This window comes from Struthio camelus, chromosome 9 (assembly GCF_040807025.1).
Source record: "Struthio camelus isolate bStrCam1 chromosome 9, bStrCam1.hap1, whole genome shotgun sequence".
Classification (NCBI taxonomy): domain Eukaryota; kingdom Metazoa; phylum Chordata; class Aves; order Struthioniformes; family Struthionidae; genus Struthio; species Struthio camelus.
Genome location: NC_090950.1, coordinates 21,904,180 through 21,929,121, shown reverse-complemented (window position 1 = coordinate 21,929,121; position 24,942 = coordinate 21,904,180). Strand labels below are relative to the sequence as shown.

The following is a 24,942-nucleotide window of genomic DNA, read 5'->3' as shown; positions in this document are numbered from 1 at the left end:
TCATTCCGTGTGGCATTTTGTAACCTGTCTTTATTTATCAAATTCACTTACAATTTAAATGTCAGATTGATTGATTTTAACAGAGTTAAAGAAGAAACTGTTCAGATGTTTTAGAAAAGTCAAGAGCAAGAGAAAGGCCAGCTGATATTTTAAGCTTTGATCCCTTATGCAAAGTAAACTTGCACCCAATCCTGTGATGTTCTGACGGACCGAATCCTGCCCAGCGCTGTGTGCGGCTACAAGCCTGTGCAGAACCCAGCTGAACTCACTGCAAGAGCATGCAGCCTCAGGCAACTCATCTATCGCCTAGATCCTGAATTGCACCCGTGGAAACAAGCCCATCACATTCAACAGCCTAAATCCAGATGGACAGTGATGTGACAAGAGCATCATTTGGCCTAGGAGTGTTTTGACCACTCCCTGTCTGCAGGTTTGGGTCCAAATTTCATTCCATAAATATAGCGGTATCGCTGAGTGCTGCGTACGTGCATACGGAGATGCAATCCCTGCCGAAAGCAAAGAGACCTGCCCCAGCTGTCCCAGTGGGAACAGAGCTCTGTGCTGGAGGTGCTGTTAATCTAGCAGTTTATTAAGTCCCATTCTCCTAATACTCACCACTAAACTGTAAAGTCCTTTCCTCCAGCAGAGAGATTTATTTAACTGTGCCTGGGACAATATATAGACAGACCAAAATATACTGAGAGCTGCCTGGTAAGGATTCATGGACACACAGCTGTTGCTACAGCTTCTTGCTATGTAAAGTGCATGAAATAAATCATTAAAATGACTCAGAACTCTAAAGGAAACAGCAAGCGAGGGGGCGGGGAGCACGGCAAACGAGCAAAACTCCTGTATGAAGGCTCTTTGGTCTCACTCTTCAAAGAGGCCTTAGAAAAGAGCGGCCGGCGCCCAGCCCAGCCGTGATGAGAGTCACAAATTATACCCTGACCATTGTAGCGGGCTGGGAAACGACAAGCATTACGTACCACTGCGCTCCGGTGCCTGGGATAGGGCAAAAAGAAAGTCGTCAAGACCTAGAGGCAAAGAGATTCCTTTCCTTAGCAACCACCAGGAAACCACAGAAACCTCCAGCCAGGCTCTCCCCAATTATTAGAGGACGCTAGCTTTACAGACAAAGAGGATTCCTCCAGACAACCAACAGCTCAAGCATCAGGTTAAAGTGTGCATGTGGCATTTCTAGCCTTGTAAGAGCAATCCTCCATCAGAAACAGGCACCCACCTCACAGGGCCCACAGAGTCCAGCTGGATGGGAAGCAGCAGCTGATGGACCGTATAAGACATTGCCTATTAGGAACAAATTCAGGATGCCTGCAGGTAGGGCTCAAGGGAGGCAGGAAGGGCAGCTAGTGCAGCTCTCTGCCCTGCCTCAGGGTCAACTAGAGCAGCCCTCCAGAGATGTCCAGATGTAATGACAACCCACTGTCAGGGCTCTAAGTTCTGTAAGGCAACTATAACATCCACAAAGTTCACTCTACCTGCTCTGCACATCCTTAGAGGAAAGGAGGGACTATGCTCCTTAAGAAATGCCCAGAGGGGACTGTCCAGCGTCACTCAGCAAACCCAAGGGATAATAAGGAATCACTTGGTGTCAAGACCTGGCACACCAGGTCTGAACAGTAGTGCAAGAAGATGGTACTGCTGGTCCCACTCCTTGAGCATGAAGTCAATAGAGCACCAGGCTGGGACCAAGGTAAATTTCCCTTCCAGCTTTAGCTTTCTGTTGCAAAAGCAGAGCTAGAATGAAACCATCTGCCTGATGGCAGAGGGCCCCTGGAGCCCAGAGCAGATGGAACTTTTGATCCAAGGATTTCACAGCACAAAATTTGTCAGCTTATCCAGGGCACAATCACCTGAGCTCAGGCTGGGGGTACCTCAGAGAGATCACAGCCTGGGGTCACAGAGGCTCTGGATTCCCTTTTCTCCTCTGCAGAGTGCAGTGCGAGGGGCAGGGCACAGCCCCTACAGCATGGATTCCTTCCCTCCACTGGGCTTCCTAGAAAAGAGCAAGTCTAACAGAAGAGACAAAGCTACATCTCAGAAGGATGCTAGCTCGGCAGTAGGAGAGCGATCACAGTTAAGAGCTCCCTGTGCAGAAGGAAAGGTTAGAAGTCTGGCTTCTTGCTTTGCCGCTTCCATTCTGGCCATGGATAAGTCACCCTGTCCCTCAGCATGCTGGTTTCCCACCTGCAGGGTGCGAACATGAACCCTCACCCACACACAGGCATGATGTGCGAGAGAGAAGGCAGCACTCAGGGGTGAAAGAGCACTTGGGAAACCTTTCAGATGAACTTAACCTCAGCACCCACAGGGCCCAGCCAGCGTGACAGGTCTGGCTATTCTGCAGGGCAGAGTGCAGAAAGCAGGGCTGAAAGCAGAGGCCAGTTTCCAGACTGGCAACAAGCACCTTCCTCAGTTTGGCAGACGGGCCAGAGTGGGAAATGGAGACAGCTCATTAGAGCACAGCAAGCATCCGATAAGGCCACAATTAGGTCTCCCTGACAGGGGCTCAGTAGGAAACTAGGCCAGGAGAAAAGAGAGGAGACACAAGAATCCAATTAAGAGGGGAGGAGGCATCACATGCATTGGAAACAAGTTGATCTCACTTCACCGACTCCTTTGTGGACCAGCCAGGTTAAATCTTCATGATACCCAGCAAAAGGATCCAGGCCCAGCACTAGAAAACTTCCTCGCCACATCCCAGCAAGGAGAGCGCGTAACTGAACAGAAAAAGCTGTCCTGGATGCAAGCTACAGCCTCAGGGAGTGGCATCCAACTTCTGGAAGGCGAGCTCTGGAGAGGATAGCATTTAGCAGAGGTGGATGTGTGTGTAAACAAACAGCTGGAAGTGAGGGTGGCTGGAGTCCCAAACTCCTCTTGCCAACACTGAGCTCAAACTAACACCCGTGAAACCTACATTTCCAGTCTGACCAGCTGAATGAGCAGTACTCACATTCAGCTTTCATCTGGGAGCACGTGTGACATGACATAGGGAGCAACAGCTTTGATTTCCCCTCTTCAGGAGCCATTCACAGCATGAGATGAACCATAGGTCCCTAGCCTAAAAGGGCATGCTGCTGTCTAGCGAGAAAGGACACGGAGTTTTCTCTAGCGCTGTTTGCAAGCGCCTTGTAAAACCACGAGCAGGCTGGAGCAGACCTTGGAGCTCCCACAAGACACACAACTGCCCTCTACCACACTGGAAATCAGCTCTATTTTCCCAGCCCACATTGCATGCTTTTCCCCTGTATCATTAATGCAGCTTTTCCATGGTAGGAAAGGGTTACAGAAGGGTTATGAAGCTCAGCTCAGGTGATAGCAGGTCCCCAAGCAATGAAGAGAAAGAGAAGCCCAGAGCCCCAAAGCAAGAGAGCCATGGAATTTTCCAGCTGGAAAAGGACTTGAGACACTAAGCAGGGACTGCCGGGGTAGCAGCACACACGCCTCCATCACTTGCTCTAGGACTTCTCCAAGCATGGACTGCTTCCCTCTGAAGGCAGAAAAACAAAGGAAAGGGATCACAGGGCAGCTTCCAGAGGGAGCCTTCTCTTGACACAAGCACAAGTGGCATACAAGAAGGGAATTGAATGCAGGCCCCTTCCTGTCAGTCAGCAACTAACCTTGTCAGAAGGGACGGCAGCACTAACCAAATCAGGCAATTCATTAGGTTGGGGCACGCAGCAAAAGCCCACACTCTCTGGAGCAGAACTACAGTGAAAATCCAGGGTAATCACTTGCAAACTGCCTTTGTAAATGGCACTTCTGCAGTGACTCTGGCAGGCTGGGAAAAGAGCTAATAGGAAAATCATTAGGTAGCATCCCTTTGATATTGTTGAAAACAGCACAGGCTACTTTCCTGCCTCCTCCATAATTAACCTGGCATTTTACCCATAACACTCCAGGCGTATATTCCCACAATGGGACAACTTATTTGCATCGGGGAAAAGCAGGGTATGGTTTAAATGAGGAAGATGACTTCTAGAAAAGCTTAAAAAGCTTTAAGATTCTCCCCTCCCATTTACATGGGCTACATCTTCTTTCATTACATCAGCAATGAACCTCTGCCCAGCCAGGAGACCAAAGCACTCTAAAAACCTCTGTCACAGCCATCACACGTGAGAGATGCTGTCCTGGGAAACTCAGGTGCAGAACGGCTATTTGCCCAAGGTTACCCTCTGCATCTGTAGCAGAGCTGGACTAGGACACAGCTCTGTGCTTCACTCCTTATTTATAGCACCTTCTGGTGTCCTTGTCCTTGATTTCCATTATGCTAAACCAGGTAATAGCCTTTGCCCCTAGATGCAGAACAGCTCTGAGGAGCAGTGCCTACCCACCTGGCTTGTCTGCCAGTTTGGAGAGGTGTCATCCCACAATGATGTAAAAGGAATAGCATCACAGCTGGCAGGTGATCCTGTAGGAACTGGTGCTCTCTAACAGCTGTGAAGGTGACAATGAAACACCAAGATGTTACTTACCGCATCAGAGCAAGGCAGCCTTAGCACTGTGCTGATCGTGAGACAGGGATTGAAACATCAGGGCTAGTGAGATAAACAGCTTCTTCAAGGAGAGTCTGGAAGGCCAGACAGCACAGCTTCCAAACTTCATACCTATGAGGGTATGGCCCCGCTTTCAGAGAAACTCAGGAAACTCACAAAAAGGCAGATCTCTAACAGAGCAAAGTTTCCCTTACCCACCACAATCAGCTCTTCTTCAAACACAGAGATATCATCTGTGCATGGGCATCTGAAAAATGCCCTAGTGATACCAAGATTCACAACCTTCTACAGGAGACCTAGAGCTGTGGAAGGGTCTCCTACCTTCTATTAAACTAAATCAAGCAAGGACTACTGGCACAAATTCTTTTGAGCTCTGTGGAGAAACACCTTGTGGCATCCCATTACTATCTAGAATTTCCAGTGTGCATGTTCACTCAGTAGTGCAGGAACATCTTCCCTTTTTCTTCCCAAGGAAAAGCCATGGTCATAGCTATCACACTCATGCAATTGCAGCCTGTAGTAAATACATCAGGTCATCTCACAAGATCTGTATGCTGTGGGAAATGAAGCACGTGTGCCTGCCCATTTGGCGACAGGGAGAGAAGAGGTGCTCTGCTTAATCCTTTGCCTGTTCACTGATCAGAGATGGGGTACCACCACTGTGCCTCTAAGAAGCAGGGTGCAGCCAACCAGACTAGGGGGTAAATACCTGCTCTCTTAACAGTACATCTCTCTAGCTTCAACCACTTTCCTCTGTGATAGGGCCATGACTGATGAAATATCAGCAAAATGTCAACAGTCCCCCAGAGACATCAACCTTTGCCACAGAGCAAAGTGAAACAATGACATACTTCTTTAAAAAAAAAAAAAAAAAAAAAAGCGCCGATAAATTCAATCAGACTGTTAGGCTAAAAATCCACAATACAAATACAAGACTGAGGTTACAAATAGGAACTAGGACGACTTTACAGTCTAATTAACCCTTCCTGATGCCCGTGGGTTACTATCTCTCAGACTGTGCAAAAATAAGCTAGACAGTTCCATTATTTGGTTTCCTTGGATTAGGTCAGATGCTGTAGATGACTTAGTGGGGGAAAAACAACCTAAAACATTATACAGGAATAGGTCTCAAGAGGTCCGACTAGCTGCGTCTGTATAATTGTAGGGCAAGTTATTTAATCTGCTTCCCCATCTTCAGAATAATAAAGAACAATGTTGCTTCTCTCATTGCAACGTTTGCAAAAGGCTCACATAAAATGAAAACCAGCAGCACCAACAAGCCTACAAATACATATACTTTGACTGTTTTACCCCAGGACGAAGTGGGCTTTGTCTGGTTTTTAACATGTGGGGCCTCTCTAAACAGCTTAGACAGCATTCATATAAATCTGTACAGAACTGGACTTTTAGGAGAAGTCTGATCTACCTATGCGATTTGTCACATTCTAACAGAACTATCCAAGTCAACCGTCCTCTCACTTCTGCATTCCCTGCAATGAATAAACTCAACATCCTTTTTTGGAGTGCATGTATCAATGCATAGGATAAACAGAATGTTAAAGAAAAAAGTTCTGTATCATTTTCCATTCTTTCAGAAACTGAACATTAGTCAATAAAATTCACTTCACAGGGCTGGTGGGAGAACAGCCAGCTCTTACTACCACTCTTCCATGAGAGGGAAAGCTTCACTCTCCTCATCTTCACTCTGGAAAGCAGCCCTGCAGTTCCTATTCCTCTATTTGACCTATAGAGAGAGACCTCTCAAGCAGCAGTAGGCTGTGTGCCACTTGGCTGTCAGTCTGAAAACTGGGCTTCAAGCTAACTGTGGCCCTAGCAGGGTAAACCTCCAGGCCTGCATGAAGGTCCACGGGCATCCATGGATTTTTCACAAGTCTGCACAGGGCTAGTTGCAGGATTGGCCTCCAATCTGAACACAGAAGGGTCTGTCAGGAGACCCTTCCTGCTCTCAACAGAACACTGAGCTACCACTGAACTTATCTAAGGGCGAGGGGGGGGAAAAATAGGTTTTAAGTCAGAATTTCTTTCTGTAAAAAGATTGTCATCAACATTGCTTTACCATGTTCCAGAATTGCCTGATATTAGCTGCTATCAACTGAGCCACAGCAGAACGCCGGGGACGTTTGTTAGCATGAGGCACAGCTTTAGGGCTAGGGCAGTCTACCAGCGCTGCAATCGGCTGAGATCCTCTTTCATTTTCCAGCTCAGTGCTCAGCTCCATATTAAACAAGTACTAGTACAAGTGGAGCTACAGAATATGAAGCTAGATAATAAAACCTTGAAGAGCAGAAGGAAGGCAGCTCCATCTACTTTTTCTCTCTCCGGGTGGAAGAAGCAAACAGAAGTTCAATAGCTTGAACTCTGTCCTGCTGCAATGTTGAAGTGAGCTGCAGCTGCAGCAGCCCATTGCTGCCATAAAAACAAAGTAGGGCAGGATGCTCTCCCCACCTCAGGGAGCAACGTCCAGCAGTGCTCAGACAAGCAATGTTAGCTGCCTCTAACAGGCACATGCAATACATTGGAGTTTGCATCAAATCCACTTCTGCTTCCATCTCTCTCTCATCCTCGTAACAGGATTAAGCTCTCTGGACGCTCCCTTCCAAACTGTCTACAATTCAACTCCCACCAGCCCCTAATTCACATAACTCTGTTCCCAGTTGCTGCCCTCCCTGCAGTCACATGAAATCAACAAAGTTTTTATCTGCTGTCCTTCTCATACAGCATTGCACCTCCTGCATTCTTCCCCATTAACAACTACGCTCCATTCCTGGAATAGCTTCTAACTCTTTCCTTCAAGCCAAATTCATTAACCAGCTGCTGCAGAACTGCTTGCCTCCCCCAGGTACTCTCTGCATGTCATTTGTTAGTGACTCATCTCAGACCAGGCTCATTGCAAAGACGCCCCCTTCCTTTTGCGACACTGGGCACACAGCCAACACACCAGGAAAGCCACACAGGAGAACAACTCAAATCTCTCCAGCACCCCATCCCTTCTCTGTCCTTTCCCATCTCTTGCACCATCAAGCATGGGATAGATCTTTATTCAAAGTGCTATTTCCTCCCTCCTTTCTTTGCTGATCAAAGGCAATGCCTACTGAGGTGCAAATAAGACCTCCTCCCACAGTGAGGCTTTGAGAACAACAACAAACATAAGAACAAACTCAAGAACTCCCAATACACTAAAGAAGCTTCAGCAAACTAACGTGGCTCCTGTAGCAGGCAGGGAACAAACATCAAGGATGCCAAATTCACATCAATTTCCCCAGTAGGCTGTGGCTTGCTGAGGAGGTAAGCCTTTTTCCACAGGCATCTGCGTTCCTTCTGCCTCTTTGCAGGACCGACATTAGAAAAGGGATGGCAAGAAAAAAAATTTAGCGATGACCACAGAACTTTTCCTCATTAGTCAAATCTTGTGAGGAACTGGATGACCGGTACACCACAGCAAACTACACAAGAAGCCAGAAATGGACTCAGTCCATCTTCATCACACAGATCCATTAGACTTGAGTACATAAAATCCACTTATACCTCCTAAGAAGCTGTCAGCTAAGTGCTGGGAGAAGCTAGTATAGAAACTAACACAATCACTGCTTGGGAAGAGATGCCTTGAGATTAAAGAGAAGGGTTCATGTTTTGGGCTTATTCACTTGACAGCCTTCATTAGAACTTTTTTGGCTAGCATTTTCAGGGGAGAGAACGAGCTGGCAAAGAATCAGAAATCAAGAGACTTGACCCAGAGGCAGCTGGCTGGGAGGTATTTAGATCTCTTTTAGGATTCAAAGCTGGTGTGCCTGCACTGCAGGAGAAGAAGAGAAGATTAATTTATTCTCACAAGTGTACAAGTCCTGTGGCTGAGGACTGAAAACACACAGTTGGCAAAGAAGCCTGGTAGCAGTAAGAGGAAGGCACGTGCACTGCACCAGATACATGCAGGTGACAGTTGGCTGCACAACTGAAGCTCAGTCACAGTCCTCTGCTTGAACAGCTCCCTTTCCAGCTCACGGAAAGCCCTTCTCTTTACAACATGGAGTAAAGTTAAACAGAGGGGCCAAACTGCAAAACAGTACTCTGCTAGACCCAAAGTAAAGAATCAACTTGGCCTAAGACAGAGCAGAATTTCAAATCTCCCACAATTAGGCAGCACGGGTGTTTATGCTCAGGAGACTGGGCTCACCTATTGGCTTTGCCACAGATCCTTCTGCATGAACTTGGACAAAGATGAGCTACTGACAAAATGGGAACAGTACTTCACTACCTCCCAGACATGTCAGGGAGACGCAGTCAGACCTTCTGATAACGTAACATCAAAAAAACAAATGAACACTTATGCAAACAAGTGCTGTTGCACTACAAGCCTAAAGCAACCTCAAAGCCAAGACTCCAGGCTCTGACATGAAATCAGCATTTTTAATTTTTTCCAAAATGTGCTTTTTAGTCATTTGCTGTTTCAACGTCAACCCCATCCTCCCCCCTTAAAAAAAACCCACACCTTGCCAAACTAGGTGCAAATCACCTGAAGTTAGTCTGTAACAAATAAAAAACACAAAACAAAGGCTGAAATGCTTTAGAATCACAACAATGTACAAAAAAAGGGAGGGAAATACAACCTGAAAGTGTTCAAAATTCAGAAATACTAGCCAAGTCCATTGCTTCAGCAAGGGGATGCTGCTGCGACCCCTGCCAGCGGGTCCTGGGCCACCAGCCTGTCACAGCACTAAATGGGCTCTTCTCCTATGCAGACCACTGTCACTAGCATCCAAGGAAAAGTGAAGGCATTACCCTTTAAAGGATGGGGGAACAACTCACAAGCAGCTCTGGGAGATCACATCACACTCAGAAGGAACACAATTGCTAGTATGCCCCTAACTACCTGTAAGAAGGAAGGCCCGAGAGAGCAGCCTGCTTCTTCCTTATGGTGCCTCAGAGATGCAGAACAGTGCTTTAAATCTGTGAGAGATTAAAGGGCTTCATAAGGGCAGTAAACAGACAGTTAAGTAAACAGCCCAGCACTGGATCTCATCTTCACAGAGCGAGGTAGTGTGAATTTCACCCCAGTTTAAAATAGACAGGGGTAGCGGAAAGGCTGAAGACTTCCACGTAAAGCAGTTCCTGGCCTAGAAACCTTTCTGCGCTCCCTTTGGGAATGGGAAGATCTGTGTTGATGGCTTCCTCGCTCCCAGCCTGGCTTTGGTAGCCACACTTCAACCCTGGAATTCAGACACTTGCTGTAAAAGTTCTCCCGAGATCTGATTTAGTACAGCAGCTTCCTCAAGGTTGAGCAACAGTGAGACTGGCTGGGAAGGAGCAAAACTGTCCACAGATTTCTCTTTTTCTGCCCCTTTGGTTAGTCCTTCTTTTTAGAAGTCCCTCTTTAAAGGGCCAGGAAAACAGGGACACCCTGGAAACGAATAGGGCCTGCACAGTGTAACTTAGCCAGGTGCTACTAACTGGGAGCTGTATTCAAATAGGGCTTTTATTTGCCAGCCTGAAAGGGACTGGCCCAGAACCCACTGAAAAAGGAGACACGGGCCCTTTTTTTGCTCCTCCTGCTGTCATTCCTAGCTGAATGACATTTAGATGGCATGTTCTAGTGACGGCTGGAGACCAGCCCTTTGACTTTGGACATCTTCTTTGTGGGCTGCCTTTGTTCTGCATGCGGAGGGCATTCCCGCTCTACCAGCTGCTGTTCCATCTCCTGTGCCGACGACGAGGCTGTGGCTTTTAATGTTTTCTTTATGTTTGTGACCTGGCCAAGAAGAGACAGTGAATCAGCACCTGCTTCTTCCTCCTCTCACAGTAGAAGCTCCGTTCACAAATGCATTGAAAAACCTCTGGAGCGTAGAGTGGAGGTTATAAAATAAAACTCTCCCACCAGAAACATTCTAATCGCTCTACATTTGAGATTATTAAGGGTAACACTTTGTCCTTACTTAGAGACAGAGTTGTTAATATTCCACACTGGACCTGGATTAGAAACAACTAGAGGTTACTTATATCTTCTAAGAGACACTGGCACAATATGGTGCCACCTTCCTAGCTGGTTGGAAGGACCCGGTACTGCTTTGCTGCAGAAGACAGCCACCTTCCTCTTACGTTGGCCAGGAGTAGCAAGGACAAAGGAGGTGGAAAGAAGCAAGCTTACACTTAGGACAGTGCTCAAAAGCGAAAAGGGAATATGACATTTGGCCAGTTGGCCGAGTCACAGATATCTGCTAGAAGTAGGAACAGGAATTGCTCCATGGAAGGTAGCAGCAGTACTTCTGCTGCTCTGGCTGAAAAGGAGAGATACAGCACAGGCATCATATTCTGTCCCCTGGAGCCCTGTAGGGCTCACCAGAAACACAATGCGTATATGAGCGAACAAACAAAACAAAACAAAAAACCCACAGGTCAAAACAAGTCTAGGAGTCAGGTGTGCCAACTCCAGGCCAAAGGCATCTGGCAAAACAAATGCACTGTGGATGCCAATCAAGCCACCAAGCATAAACTGCTTCAAAAGGCAACTGTAGACCTGCAGGGATGCAGGACTCTGCAAGAAATAAACCCTGAACAAGTGTCTCTGGAGGACCATTTTCACCTTTACAGCTGTATTAGCCAAGATTTGTTCTCCCAAGTAAATACACACCAGCAGAGGCTAAAATTGCGTGCCTATGCCGCCATCTACTGACCAGCTGCGAGACCAACGGACAGCAAGAGCATTTCCAATTCACACCTGTGAAGACGGGGTGTTCAGAGAGCCCTTTCTGGGTGCTCAACTCGACACCAAAAGAAAGATCCAGAAGGAAACTGCTAAGGGCACTTTTTGCAGAAGAGATAAGACTCGAGAGATTGTTAATTACACTCTCAGATTTAAAACAAAAGCAAACTAGTTTTTTTTTTTCTTTCTTCCTTCCTTCATTACACAGAAGGAACGGAATTGTGTCCTAGCTCTGTGTTAAAAGTGCTTGTTTCCTAATGAATCAATTCACAGAACCATAGCTAGCGCACCCATCTAGCCCACTTTAAAAGAGAAAAGTTCCACACCGCTTAGCATCATTGGTCAGATTTGATGTGTTACTAGAACGTGGGAGGAGGTGTGTTTTTCCTATCCCAAAATAGGGCATCTAATTTGTATGATTGCTGGCCTCCTTCAGAGAAGCCCTGGTCATTAACCAGGTTTGACCAGATTATTTCTTCAGAAAGCACAAATATTTATCAAAAGCATAGCGTGCTTTAAAAAATGACTCTGCACCTACCTCCATCTCTACCTGCTGCTGAGTTCGGTGATGGTTCTCTTTGTATTGGTTGGCTCTAAGTACTTGCTGCTCAATTCCTAAAAGAACCGCTTCACAACCATCGCACCTGCAAAATATGAACAGTGTCAAACACTGCTCATGCATTCTCTGCAGAGCAACTTGATCAGGCCATCTGAAAAGTCACGCTCACCTAAAAGTTCAGGAGATTTTTAAATTTATGCTTCCTACTCACAGGTTAGAGTTCCAAAAAAGCTACCAAGAAAAGACTTTGCTGTTCACTTGATGTATTTCACAGCATTTTTTAAGCTAGTCCATGTTATTTTTTAAGTACATGGTGAGAGTAAGTGCAGGTTCAATGCACTTCTGTGGCTCTGCAAGAGGGCAGGACAGCCACGGCAAAACCAAAACTGCAAGTACGTTGGTGAAGGTGCCCCAGACGGGAGCAGAAAAAGCTTTCAGCCTCCTTTTAAATCAGAATTACTGCTTAAAAAGGGGGATGTAACACATTTTTCAAGAGTTAATAAAATTTAAAATTAGTCAATAAAAGTCAGATTGAAAGAATTCCCTCGCCTGCTAAGTGTTTCGAAGACAAAAAGAAACCTCCAACACAGAGTTCATAACTGAAAAGGACAGAAAGGGAGTCTGCAGTGCGGGAGTCTGCAGTGCATTCATTGTTACATTCCAAACATTGCTGTAAGGTCCTGGGAGCTGCCATAGCCCTCCTTCCAAAAAGGAAAGGAGGGAGCTAGAGTAGAGCAGAGAAGCAAAACAACTTGTCCTCACCTCAGGATAGCACATTTGCACAGCAGTTTAATGACTTTTCATGCACCCACAACCATAGCAATTAGGTGGAAATTATCAGTAAACTCAGAACCTGCCACAGGCTCCACAGCATAGAAGGGAATTTCTCTGAGTGGGAAGAGAATCCTACAAAAAGTTGAGAAGCAGCTTCCTCGTAAAAGTTTTTTTTTTTTTTTTAAATAAAAAGGAAAAAAGGTACCCCAACCTGAATATGATGGCTGCAGGCAGAATGCATTTGGATGAACAAAGAGGCAAACAAAGGCATCTGGCACTTCACATTTGAAGAGATTTTACCTGCTAAGAACTGTGATTCTACAGGATATGCCCATGCAGTTCTCATCACAGTGAAAAAAGCAGAAAACTAATGGACAGTTCTGTTCCGTTATCAAGCGTAACAAAAGAATGGAGAGAGGTTCATACCATGAGACTGTGATTCCAGTTTGGCATGAGTGAAGAAGCCCTTGACTCCTAGCTAGGGTTCTGCCAGGTAAAAACTAAGGCGACAGCAGATTCTTAAGAGTGAGCACAATTTGGCTTGATATATGAACACAAACTGAATCCTAGATGGGATCTTGGTGATCTTGTCCAACAGACACTTTCTCCAAGTGCCTGTTCACAGCATACAACTGCTGATTAACGGAACATGCTGAAATTGAGCTAGCACTTGAAACTTCAAGCCAGGACAGACTACGCACAAGGAATAAGCAAGCTGGAGAAGCCTGCCTCACCATTCCTGAAGTGTTTTGACAATGTTACTGATGTCCTTCTTCTGAATGTCTCTGCCGATACAAAAATCGACCTCTAGCACCTGATTGCGTTGATCCAGCTTCCCCTGGATAATATCTGTATAAACCGCTTCAATAATGAGATCTTCCAGCTCCCTCAGATTCCTCATGTCCAGGTCCTTCAGTAACACAGAGTAGGGAATACACTAGAAACAGCAAGTTCAAAAATAAGTTATCAGTCCTAGAACCAAAACGAAGAGCTAAGTCTCAAATAGAAGTAGGGCTGGCAGAAGCTCAACACCCAAACGTTTATTTTATTCTACACTTTAGCCTGCAAGCATAGCAGTGACTGATCGTGGCAGAAGAGATGCTTAGTATTAGGCTAGATCATATTTTGACACAAATTAGATATTCTTGAAGCTTTGGCACAGCACATTCTGGAGGAAAGAGGTACTGGGATTGTGGAAGAAATTAGGAATGTCGATACACTTTCCCCAGGAAAAAAAAAGTCAGTGTTTTTAAGAATGTTTTTCCATCCTCAGCAATGAAAGAAGTTGTACAAAGTGTCCCAGGCCTTACTAACCAATTTGCATGGCTATTGAGACACTCCCACTTCTTATCCCTGAAAGTCCATTAAGTTAGTGTCCCAAATGCACCAAGAGAGAACGCTATATATTACAGGCACTATCCTAGTTGCACGGTTCTTCACAGGAAGACTTGCAATTTGATACAACTACAGTACTATAGAATAGATGCCAACTGAAATAATTTTTTTTTTTTTAAATCTGTTATTAGTCACGATGTACTTCACCTTCATTCTGGAAGCCAGGCTTACAATCGTCAAGTGTTTCAACTTGTTTTTCTGAGTCACTGTTAATTCAGGCAGGTTATCTTTGTTTGCTGTTAAAGAAAAATAAAACAAAACACAAAAACAAAACAAGATTCAGTACTTTCCTTCAAGAATTATATATCCGGACTGCAGAATTGTAGGCCAGTTAAACCACACCCTCCTGAAAGACTGAACTTCTCCAGCTACTGTGGGTGCTGATGAGTAGAGAGCTGCCACTGACGACAGATCAACATACCCATTGGAGAGAGAGGAAAAGTTAAAAAAGCAAGTTGGCAATTCCATTTTTCACTGACTCTTTAGTAATTCTGGTTCTGGAATTAGAATGTAATTCACATCTACACAAGTAGCGTCCTGCCAAAACAGTTGGTCAATGCTTTGTTCCTATCACCAAGACATTTTTATTTCATTAGTGAGCTGACAGAATAAAACCTTCCCTCTTTGCTGTGCCGGCTGTAAGATACAGTTGGCTTTATCCCTCTGAAGAGCTACAGAATTTAGGGCTGAAAGTGTTAAGCGCCAGGCTGAGGAAGAGAGGAGAAATGATTAATCTAGATACTTATATGGCCTCACTGTCACCATATTACACCCACGTGCCTCATGAATATTTAAAAACAGAAAAAAGACTGGCTGCTTTCCAATGCAAAGAAACTCTTTAAAATATCTGCTTTAATGAAAACAAATGTTTAAGGGACATTCAAGTTTTCCCACTCATCTCACCTCATTCAATGCTCTACATTTTGACTACTTTTCTTCCTTTCTCTTTTTTCACTCTTCTTCAGCTTCTCCCTGTCCCCCCCCCCCCCCCGGAGCAGAATACTCATTTCACACACAGGCATGATGTTTTAGAACTGAACTCCTCTGGGCAGGCCAAATTGCTTTGTGAACTGTATGTCTGGGGTGCTGTGTGGTGAAAGGTAGCAGTCACAACAAAACAACGCTAGACAAGAAATTGTTTGTAAAGAAGGAACTGCACTGTCACATGCTGGCATGTAAAACCCACGCAAAGCAAACATCCTTTCATCAGCCACAGAATTAGTGAGAATCATATTGCCCCATTGCCAATGAAGTTTCCAGACCTTGCCTTTATTGATGCCACTTCTCCTTATAGGAACTAGACAGCTCATCCACTCATAGCATTATGACAGAATTATTTGTCACACTCTGTAATACTCTGGATCCAGGTTGCTTCCCACAAATAAGTACTACATTGTAGCAGGATGGAAGCATAAGCACAAGAGACACAGCACCTTCAGGCAGATACACAGATGATTCACACACAACCTTTTTGAAGCTGTGTAAAAGCCATTATTTCAATTTATATTCCGGTTTAAGAATTTTTTCATTTTGTTTCAGCAATGGAGTCACAAAATAAAAGGTTATCCTATAAACCACATAGGTTTTTAGAAATAACACAGAACAACTTTGTCAAAGTTTTCTGCGGCTCCCATAGCCAGCATCATCGAAATTTCAATGTAGATGTCTCAAACCGCTCTCTACAGAGAGAAGCGGCCTGTGAACATCATTGAACACTGCTACAGACCAATTCAGTTCGACGTTGGAATCCAAGCCAAACTAATAAAATACCACAGTCTGACTATAGCCCTTCGTCCACGTTTCAGTAACTGAAAAGCACACACGACCCAGGGAGTTGCAAACAGTTCTCCTTCCAAGCAAATTTTGTGCTTCGACCCTTTCACCCCACCACACTACACCAAGTACGACAGAAAACACAGAACTGCCTCCGACAATTATAAAGTGCAATTCAGTCTCATAAGCTGCAAACACCAGGCAGGTTCTTACCTACATAGTCTGGGTATGTTCCATATGCAAACAGATTCAGCAACTGGAAATAAGCAGCATTAGGCCCTTCGGCAAGCTGGAAGGAAAGAAAATAGAAGAAATCCCATTTAACACAACAATAGCCCATACTATACCAGTAGACAGCTTCTCCAGAGCACATTTTAAGTCTACAAATGACAAGCAATACCCAGAAAAGAAACTGTCCAGGGCTTAGAGAACTAGACCCTTTCCATGGTCTCATGCACAGCAGTATATTTCAGCAGTTTTAGAGTCAAGATGATGCAACCATGCACCAGAATTTAAATACAGTTTGGACTGTCAACTGCTTGGTGCAGCATCTTGGGAGGTAAAAGAATAAAGTGTCTCTTAGCATTAGCTGACATCCTACAAGGCCAGCTCTTCTCATTATATGACAGGCAAGCAGAAAACAGCGTTGGTTGGTTAAGCATCCTTGCTATTAATGGGAAAGCTAAGACAGCTTACCTGCAGAGCGATGAAAAACTTCAAAGCAAAGCAAGCTAGAACATTTTAACTTGAGTGTATCTGAAAGTAACAGCTCTCCTCTCACATACAAATACTCCACTGGAAAAACTGCAGCATTAATAAGTGACTTTCACTGAGGGCTTTTTTTTTTTTTCTTAATATCTTTTTGCTACACATAGATCCAGGAAAAAACAAACCTGCCTCTATAACCACGGAGGCATTTTTAGACATATCTAAGAGCCCGTTTGGAAAACGGAACTTGCTCTATGCCATATTACTCCAGCTGCAGAGATACTCAACCTAGATTCCCTCATCGTAGTAAAGGGGGTTGCTGGCAAGACATTATCTCTAAAAGCTCTGGAACTTACTTTCCATCTTGGTTTGAAATGGTTTGGATTTGGTTACCACCCAGGCCTGATACACTAGACATCTGTTCACAAAGATTTTTGGAGAGCATTGAGGTTATGCTTTCCAGGACAACGAAGGAGTAGAAAGACTTTTTCTGTTGTTGGCTGGCTAGATGCCTTCTTAAAATTGTTACTACGCTGCTGCCAGGATTTTGCTGTAGCAATCACATAGCAAAGCTCTATATAGGTATCTTTTCAACACCTAACTATATACAAGCAAAAGCGATGCCAATCTCATATTCACCAGATCCTTCCAAAGCACTGTATGCCTCTTGCAAGACAGAACCTAGATAAGTCACATCAGGCCTTTCCTGGAACAGAAATTTTACAAGCATAGGGCATCTGTGGAAATTTCTGGGGATCCTTTACACTGGGAGGGCAGAAAGGGCATTAGGATAGAAATTCCTCTCTTACCTCTCGCACGTTTGTTAACTCCAGCAGCTCTCCGAAGACATAAACCCCAGGAGCTTCCAGCACTTGGTTTATAAGAGCAGTCAAAGCTGAGCCACTTGTGCCTTTGGCTAATAAAATAAACTGCTCAAGAAGATTGCAGGATGGTTTCTGTTCTCCTGCCATTCTAGGTTTTTGACTCTGTCAACCAAAAAAATATGGTATTAATTCATCCTTTCTCCTCTGCTAAATTCTATCTGACAGCGGATTGGAAGATACACTCAGCATAGTAACATTTTAGCATTGATTTGCCTTGTTTTTCTTTGGAATTCAGAGGGCAGGCCAGAAACCCCACAGGCTAGAATTCTGGTTTATCTGGGGAGCAGGAACAATACAGGCAATAGATGAGCAAAATTTCTGCAGATTGTCTGGTCAGTTCCCTCCAGGATCCATTCCTGCTAGTGGGAAAGGAACTTAGCTTTCATACTGTTTTCAGACTTTTCCTTCTACTGATGCCGGCAAACAATGACAGCTGCAAAGATATTTATTATTATGCCTACTACAGGCTAGCTAAGTCTTCCTCCTTCCCAAAACTCATTACACAATTTTGAAACAGGAAGTGACCTAACTTTGTGTAGAATTTATTCACCTTGCAGGCCTACATATCGCACCTTTTCCTTTGGCCTTAGCTACAGACAACACATGAATACATAATTCCTATTTGCTTTCTTAGCCTAAGAGGAGAAAAGGGACTCTGGTGTGTAAATAGCTTACTCATCTACTTTGCACAGTTAAAGTGTTTTGGGTTAACAAGAAAGCTTAAGCGATAAAACTACCCCTTCCACAAAGGCTCTATTTAAGTCCTTGTAAAGAGAGGCCTTTGTCTTCAGCTGTTGCCTGACATTTTTTGATGTGCATGTTGACTCCCAGCACCAACACTTTGCTTTTGAAATGTAGAACACCACTTGTTAATAAGTTCAACAAAATAAGTTATTTTTAAAAACAACTAAGATAAGACTTCCAAAGCATGTTATTCATTTACCAAACAAAGAACTTACCAGACACGGGCTTCTCTATATCATGCTTATATAGAATAATTTTCAACTTTAGTAGCTAACCTTTCTCTAGTGAAGAAAATAGACACCAAAGAACTTATGTCTTGTTCTGTCTGGCTGCTGGGACCACAGCTGCCCTTTTAGAAGGTGGCATAGTCATACAGATGTTTACATTGTTTTGACAAACCTACAGGAATTAAGACTTTTGAAGACAATACAGCTAGCTTTATTTATTACTCAGGTCGTGAAAATACACTTTACTCCACACCTCTAATTACAAACGGTCTCAACCTGAGAGGGCAATCTTTTGCACTTTCCACCCAGATTTCTAGGCTCTTCGTTTAAAATCCGTGTGAGTCTTTTTTCATTAAAGGCACACATAGAACCTGACTGAATAACACCTCAATTTCCAGTTGAGAAACCTCAATAACAATAACACTTAGTTTGGCTTTCTAATCAGTACTCTTCTTCCCACTCACAGATAAGGAAACAGACACAGAGGACAAACAATCTTCTCAAGAGTGCGCACGAAGTGACAGAGCTGGGAATGAAATCCAGATTTCAGGGTTCCTAGGCTATTGCCCCCCCCCTCCCCGGCAGGTAATGAAACCACAGACTGGTGTATAAGATGACAGAAGACTCGTTGGCTTTATCCATGCCCTAATAAGAGAGGAATGCCAATTCTCTGCTGCTTTTTCTGAGTTTACGTTTAGACGACCATATCCCTATTGCATTCATACACAGTTGTGTCGCTGGGGCTACCACACTGGTCTCTCCATAACCGACTTAACCTGACGAAAAGTGACCGAACATGTAAATGGAAGACACGTAAAAGAAGGAGCTTGCCCAAAAGCTGCGAAAAGCGATATACAGGGATAAACTGCCCCCTCCGCCTTACTTCTGCCCGTTTGAAGGTACCTTAAGGTGTACGAAGGTAGCAAGCAGCACCCAGAGGACGTAGGAGGCAATCTGCGGGGCCCGGAGGCGGCCAGGCCCCCCGGCCCCGAAGGCGAGGCCGGCCCTCCCGCCCCCCCAGGCACCCGGGGGGACCCTCCGAGCACCCCGGGGCCGGGGGACGATTTCCGCGGGGTCCCGCCTCAGGGCCGTCTCGTCCCTCCACGCCGCCCTGGTCCCGCTCGCCTCAGGGCTGGCGGAGCCGCGCGCCCGCTGCCCTCGCCTCAGGCGCCGGGATGCGGCCGCGGAACGGGGGACGGGCGGCTCCTCCCTCCCCCGGCGTTACCTCGCCGCTCCGGCCTCGCCGCCTTCCTCCCGCCCTGCGGCTCCCGCCGACTTCCCCGCCGCGCCTCAAGCCGCCATGATGGCGGCGCCGGTGTCCTGCGCCCGGCCCCTTCCCCCGGAACGCGCGGCCGCGCGCTGAGCGTTCCGGCCGCCGCCGCCGCCGCCGCCGCCGCCGCCGCCGCCGCCGCCGCCGCCACCTGAGGCGGGCAAACGGCGGCCCCGGGCGGAGGCCACGGGATGCCCCGGCCGGTTGGGGCGAGGGCTGAGGCGAGTCAGGACGCCCCGGCCCCCCTCACTGCTCGGGGCAAGGGCTGGGGGCAAATGGCGGCGGGGGGCAAATGGTGGCAGGGGCTGGGGGCAAATGGCGGCTGGGGGCAAATGGCGGCAGGGGCTGGGGGCAAATGGCGGCGGGGGGCAAATGGCGGCAGGGGCTGGGGGCAAATGGCGGCGGGGGGCAAATGGCAGGGGCTATGGGGCTGAGGCACCCGACTCCCGCTCATCCCCCTCTGCCGTTTAGGGGCTGCTGAGCCAGCTGGTGCCCCCTGCCAGGGGTCATCGCCATGGGGGTGAGGGTGCTGCAGCCCCAGGTTTGAGCAGCGATTGCCGCTTTGGCCGGTTGCGTTTGGCGTGCCTGCCTTTGGGTCACCTCGGCCAGCGGGAAGTTTCACAGCGCCTTCCCTGGCGCTCTGGGTGGATGACGAGCCCCTCGCTCCTGCCTCTGCCTTGAGGCCCGGGTGGCAGCTCTGCGTGCCAGGACTGCCCAGGCCCAAGGGAGAGCTTAGCTGGAGTACATAGCGCCATATCCACCTTTGCCAGGGGTGGACCAGTGATGGCACCGCTGATACCGAGTAGGACCAACAGACACCCCTGTAAATCCACATTTTAGTCTACTGCATAAGGTAAAAAAAACTGTAAGTGGGCTGCCAGGACCACTTCTCATCCCTGCTGCTTCCTGTGCTTTCCACTCTGTACAAATCCATCACAACACAACTGGCAGCAAGACAGGCTGACTTCACCCTAACCAGGAAGAAGCAGAGCTACAATACAATTTATCTGCTGGTAAAAGAGGGTACGATTCTGCTGGAGGCACTGCCTCAGCCTGTGGTGCATTTAATAAGAGTATGTGCAATGAGGCAGTCCTTTCTGCTTCAGGACAAAGGTATGGCAATGATAGAAAAACATAGCTTCAGATAGTAGGAACTATCGAAAAGCGAAAGAGTTTTCATTAAAATGCAGAGACTGACATCAAACTGAACTCCAGCGCTTTCAGTGAAAGACATCGACCTGGACAAGGTGATCCACTAGTTCAAATCTTAACATTTATCACAGTAATATATGTAATCATTTGGAAGCCTATGTTTTAAGGAACAAACATTACTTTGCCACGCTGTGAGACTGCTTAGTCTCACTCTCCAATTAGGAGACTGCAGGAAAAAGCAATTCATAATCCAGGTCTTCTTGTAGCTGAGGGCTCCAAAAATTAGAAACATGTCCCTGTCCTGACCTCAGATAATCTGTCAGCTTTCCAAAATGTGGGCTGGATAAAATGCCAACCAATCTGGGAGGAGGAGGTTACAATAATTAAGATGACAGATGAGTCAGGTGTGGGAAGAGTGTTACAGCAATGGGATCAAAAAGGAACTCGTGGATTTAGGTGACAGTGATATCAATCTATTTAATTTTCCTGGTCGGCCTCAAGGGATTGGGAGTAAATTTCCAAGCACTAGGCAGCAAGAGAATTTCAAGATAATGCTTTTAGCCAGTTGTCCTTGCCTTGACCCTTAGAGACTCTTTGCAACTGGCACATCTCTTTTGTGCTTGAGCCCTTTTTCTGAAGACAGCTGGACATGGAAGTGTTTGATGTAATGCTCAGCACCCTTGGTGGGGGTGGGAGTGGACACTCGTGATGGCATGGTTGGATTAGTGATTGCAAGGAGACCTGCTGGGCCTGGAACGATCAAGTGGGAAACAACGAGCCCCAAATGAGGATTTACAGTTTGGAGCTGCAAACAGTCCATTGCCTATTTTGTCAGCTGGGGTCCCTGCCTGCACTGCTGGCCTGCTCGTGACAATACAGAGTCCCAACTAAGATTTGGAAGTCAGATCCTAAATTACTGTGGCCTGTGCCCCTAGACTTGCCTGTCACCTCCCGAAAGCCCATTAAATCCACTCTTTTTTCCCCCTTCCTATTGTAAATCTCACCTCTCCAAATGAGAACCCCAATCTCAGGCACTAAACTCCTCTTCCCTACCCCTGCACCTCCCGTACCCTACCCACAAGCCTGGTTCTCCCACTTCTGTCCTTGTCTGGGAGAGCAAATCCTGGCACTGCCACAGGCAGGACGTGGAGCAGGTTATTATGCATTAAGTGCCTTGTGGCTGACTGTCATGCATAGCTTCTCATTGTCTCATATATGCAGTGACATCAGTCCAAAGACTGCAGTTAATGCGCACTGGCTGGTGCACACTCCTTTATTGGGGTGGGGTGAGCCTGGCTAGACTTGTGGCATCCTTGGCAGTATGGGACTCGAAACCTCCCTTGTGCTCAGTCTGCAGACAGTGGGTCTCATTTAGCCATGACACAGCAATCCCTTACAGCAATTGTTCTCTCTCAGGCTCTGCCACTTCCTGAAAAACAGTTTAATTAAAAGCAAGCAAAGTTTTGGTCACTCTTGAGGGCACAGCCCACACTGGGGATATGACACACTGTGGCAGCGTCTCAGGGTTACGTGCACTGCCAAATGACCTGTGCAAAGGGGTAACATTTCAAAGCTACATTTTTAGTGTGTTCTTTGTTCCGGTGGCATGACAGTTTGGGTCTATTTTACACTTACAGGTTCCATTCATCTTTTGAATCCTTGCATATGCTACAGCCTTCAGAACGGATTAAATCTTCCATTTTATGGCAAGAAGCAGACAATGCCTGAGAAACTGAAATGAGGCCATTAACGGCAATAAACAACTGAACAGTTGTGCCGGGCAGGGGGCAGGACAATGGAGGCTGCCAGCTGAGCCATTGACTGCTCCTCTGGCCAGTCCTCCTGGGGTGGGAATGGAAAAATGCCAAGAGACACAGTGAAGGATCACAAGGTGCTAAAAGTGATTTTAGACTCTCTAGCAAAATGGTCCCCATGAATGACAAACCACATCACAGAGCCCGCTCCGGGATGTGGGGAGTAGGGGGAGCAAGGAGGGAGCTGGAGTAGTTGAGATCCTCTCCAGGACACAGACCAGGACCAAAAGACTGTTGGGAGGGGGGAAAACAGCAGGGGTGGGAACGAGAAGGCTTTTGGGGGGCACTGCTTGTTATCTTTCCTGAGATCTATGAGAATCAAGTGTGATTCTGTTAACAATTCTTTAGCTAAGAGCAAAGTGCTCCCGGCTTTAAGTTAGCTAGTCCCTGAAGATCAAACTGTGGACTGGCACTGGTGGAAGCTGGGAACTTGCAGGGAATGAACATCAGAAACTATTAGGAAAGCTGATGGGGCTTAGCCTGTGTCCCAGAGTCATCTACAGCTGGTCCCTGGGGTCCCACCTTCCAGAGAAGGGGTGTCATACTAGTAGAGAGCAGCAGGTGTTGGGATGCTGCTGTGACACTCTGGGCTTCACAGCAAAGAAGATGTAAAAAACTAGGCCCTGCATGGCAAGGGAACTCAGCCAGAGCTATAACAAGCCATTCAGTAATTTACCTAAGCCACACTTAGATCTCATCTGCACAGGGAGGGAGAATTACCTCCTTAATCACATCCTAAACAGGCCCTCCACCAGAGTTCATATTACCCCACAGATACACTGAAACAGTTACCCTGGGAGAGCAGTGCATACCCTCATTTGACTCGAGAGCTGTTAAAGCTGAAATCCAGGGCTGAAATAGAAATGGAAATATATGATTGTGAGGTATTTCCTATGGATCATTTTTGCAACCTCTAGCTGGAGCCTGCAGGTAAAAATCAATCATCAGCTACTACCATGTCCTGCTGCATTAGCCCCTTTCAGATCAGTCAGGAGGGTCTTCTCGGTTGGGCTGCCCTGACATCTCCTGACTGCTGACAGCCAACCTGGCTGGCTGAAGTGGGCTTGGGAGGATATCGTCAGCTAGCCTCAGCTTTGAGGATGGAATTTTTTTTTTTTTTTAAAGAGACAAATAAGGGGATGCCCAGCTGTCTCATCCCCTTTTAAACTGCTGTTGCAACCTCTCGCCTCCACCCACGCAGCTTTCTGCATGCTGGGAGATGTTAATCCATTTTATCTTTTAATGTTGGCATTATCTCTTGACTCACCCCATCTCTTCCCCCTGTGATTCTGCAATCCAGGTCCCTTTTAGGCAGCAGATAATTCACCTTATTTCCCAGCATTGCCTGAGAAAAGAGACTAATCTGGAATAATCTCCCCAAGCAGTGGGGTCATGGAGCCCCAGGGGGAGGCTTTGAGAACATGCTTTCTCTCAGAAGCTGACGCATGAGGCTGCAAAGTCACCTGTAAGGGATAGATACCTGGAAGGGTGTGATTAGCAGCACAGTGACATCCCCTCTGTCTTGTAGCCTCCATCACATGGGACTCAGCGTCTTGTTCTTCGAGGCTCTTCAGCGCTCTTCCTCAGGCTGCTCAACCTGCCGGCATCTGCACCCGAACTGCCAGGCAGACAGCACCAGCTTTGCCCCTTGTTTGTGTGCACTTCCCTGTGTCCCAGGGCACACTTCTGGAGTCCCCTCCTGACGTCCCAGTGACGGTGTCACTGGCAAGAAAATTTCCACCAGTCATCTCCAAAAAGAGAGCTGGCAGTAAAAGTGGGAACTTAAGTTTTTTATTCTTTCCTTTACATTTTGTAAGTAAGGTGGCTTAAATCAAAAAATCTTGTGAAAAGAGATATGTTAGGACAACATGGGAGCTTACCAGTAACCCAAATAAAACACATTATATTAAGAAGTCATAGACTAGGCTAGATTTATGCACCGGCATTAGGATTTGATTCCTAAAGCATCTATGATAATTTTACTTCCCAACCAACTTAAAGTAAAATAAAATCAAGCGTTGCAGCCATGGCCATGTTAGAGATGAAGCAGCTGTGCAACCCCTTCCCTCCAGAGTGGGATGGGATGAGGTTCCAGTTTATGAAACCAACTCCCAGTCATGCTAATCCGGAGAAAAAGCACTTCATTTAACTGTACCTTGGGAGAACAGCAGTGACTTGTCCTCTGGGGAAGCAGAAAGCAGGCTGGAGGCATCTTCTTGTCTGCAATGACAGCTCAGAAACTGTGACACCTGCCAACTCCACGTGCTCCAGAGATAGGAAAAAAGGTGAAGTTTTCAGCACAAAGTTGGTACAAAGGGATGCTGAGACTTGGAACAACTGTCTTGCAAGTGGATCAGAAAGCTGATGTGCTAAAGGGTGTTATTTGTGTTAATGCAGCCAAAGGATGTTGAGA

The 24,942-nt window shown here is 46.4% G+C and overlaps 1 protein-coding gene across 15 annotated transcripts in view; it reads right to left on the bottom strand.

The window, feature by feature from the left end:
• COPS7B (COP9 signalosome subunit 7B) overlaps positions 1 to 24,942 on the bottom strand; it is a 27,055-nt gene extending 2,113 nt beyond the window's left edge. Inside the window, exons 1-9 of one of the 15 annotated variants that reach the window (XR_011142755.1) lie at positions 24,685 to 24,942; positions 17,248 to 17,424; positions 15,944 to 16,019; positions 14,105 to 14,193; positions 13,297 to 13,499; positions 11,768 to 11,873; positions 4,353 to 4,455; positions 3,639 to 3,811; positions 4 to 3,508 (exon numbers count right to left, since the gene is read on the bottom strand). Coding sequence is in view for 8 of the 15 variants with exons in the window: in XM_068953826.1 (XP_068809927.1) it covers positions 10,120 to 10,278; positions 11,768 to 11,873; positions 13,297 to 13,499; positions 14,105 to 14,193; positions 15,944 to 16,019; positions 17,248 to 17,424; positions 24,685 to 24,741 (867 nt within the window). In the remaining 7 variants the exon portion in view is untranslated. Of the gene's footprint in view, positions 1 to 3; positions 10,279 to 11,767; positions 11,874 to 13,296; positions 13,500 to 14,104; positions 14,194 to 15,943; positions 16,020 to 17,247; positions 17,425 to 19,196; positions 19,326 to 19,455; positions 19,665 to 24,009; positions 24,239 to 24,684 lie in introns of those variants that run through there. The other 14 variants (XR_011142753.1, XR_011142756.1, XR_695217.2 and 11 more) reach the window with 14 other exon arrangements.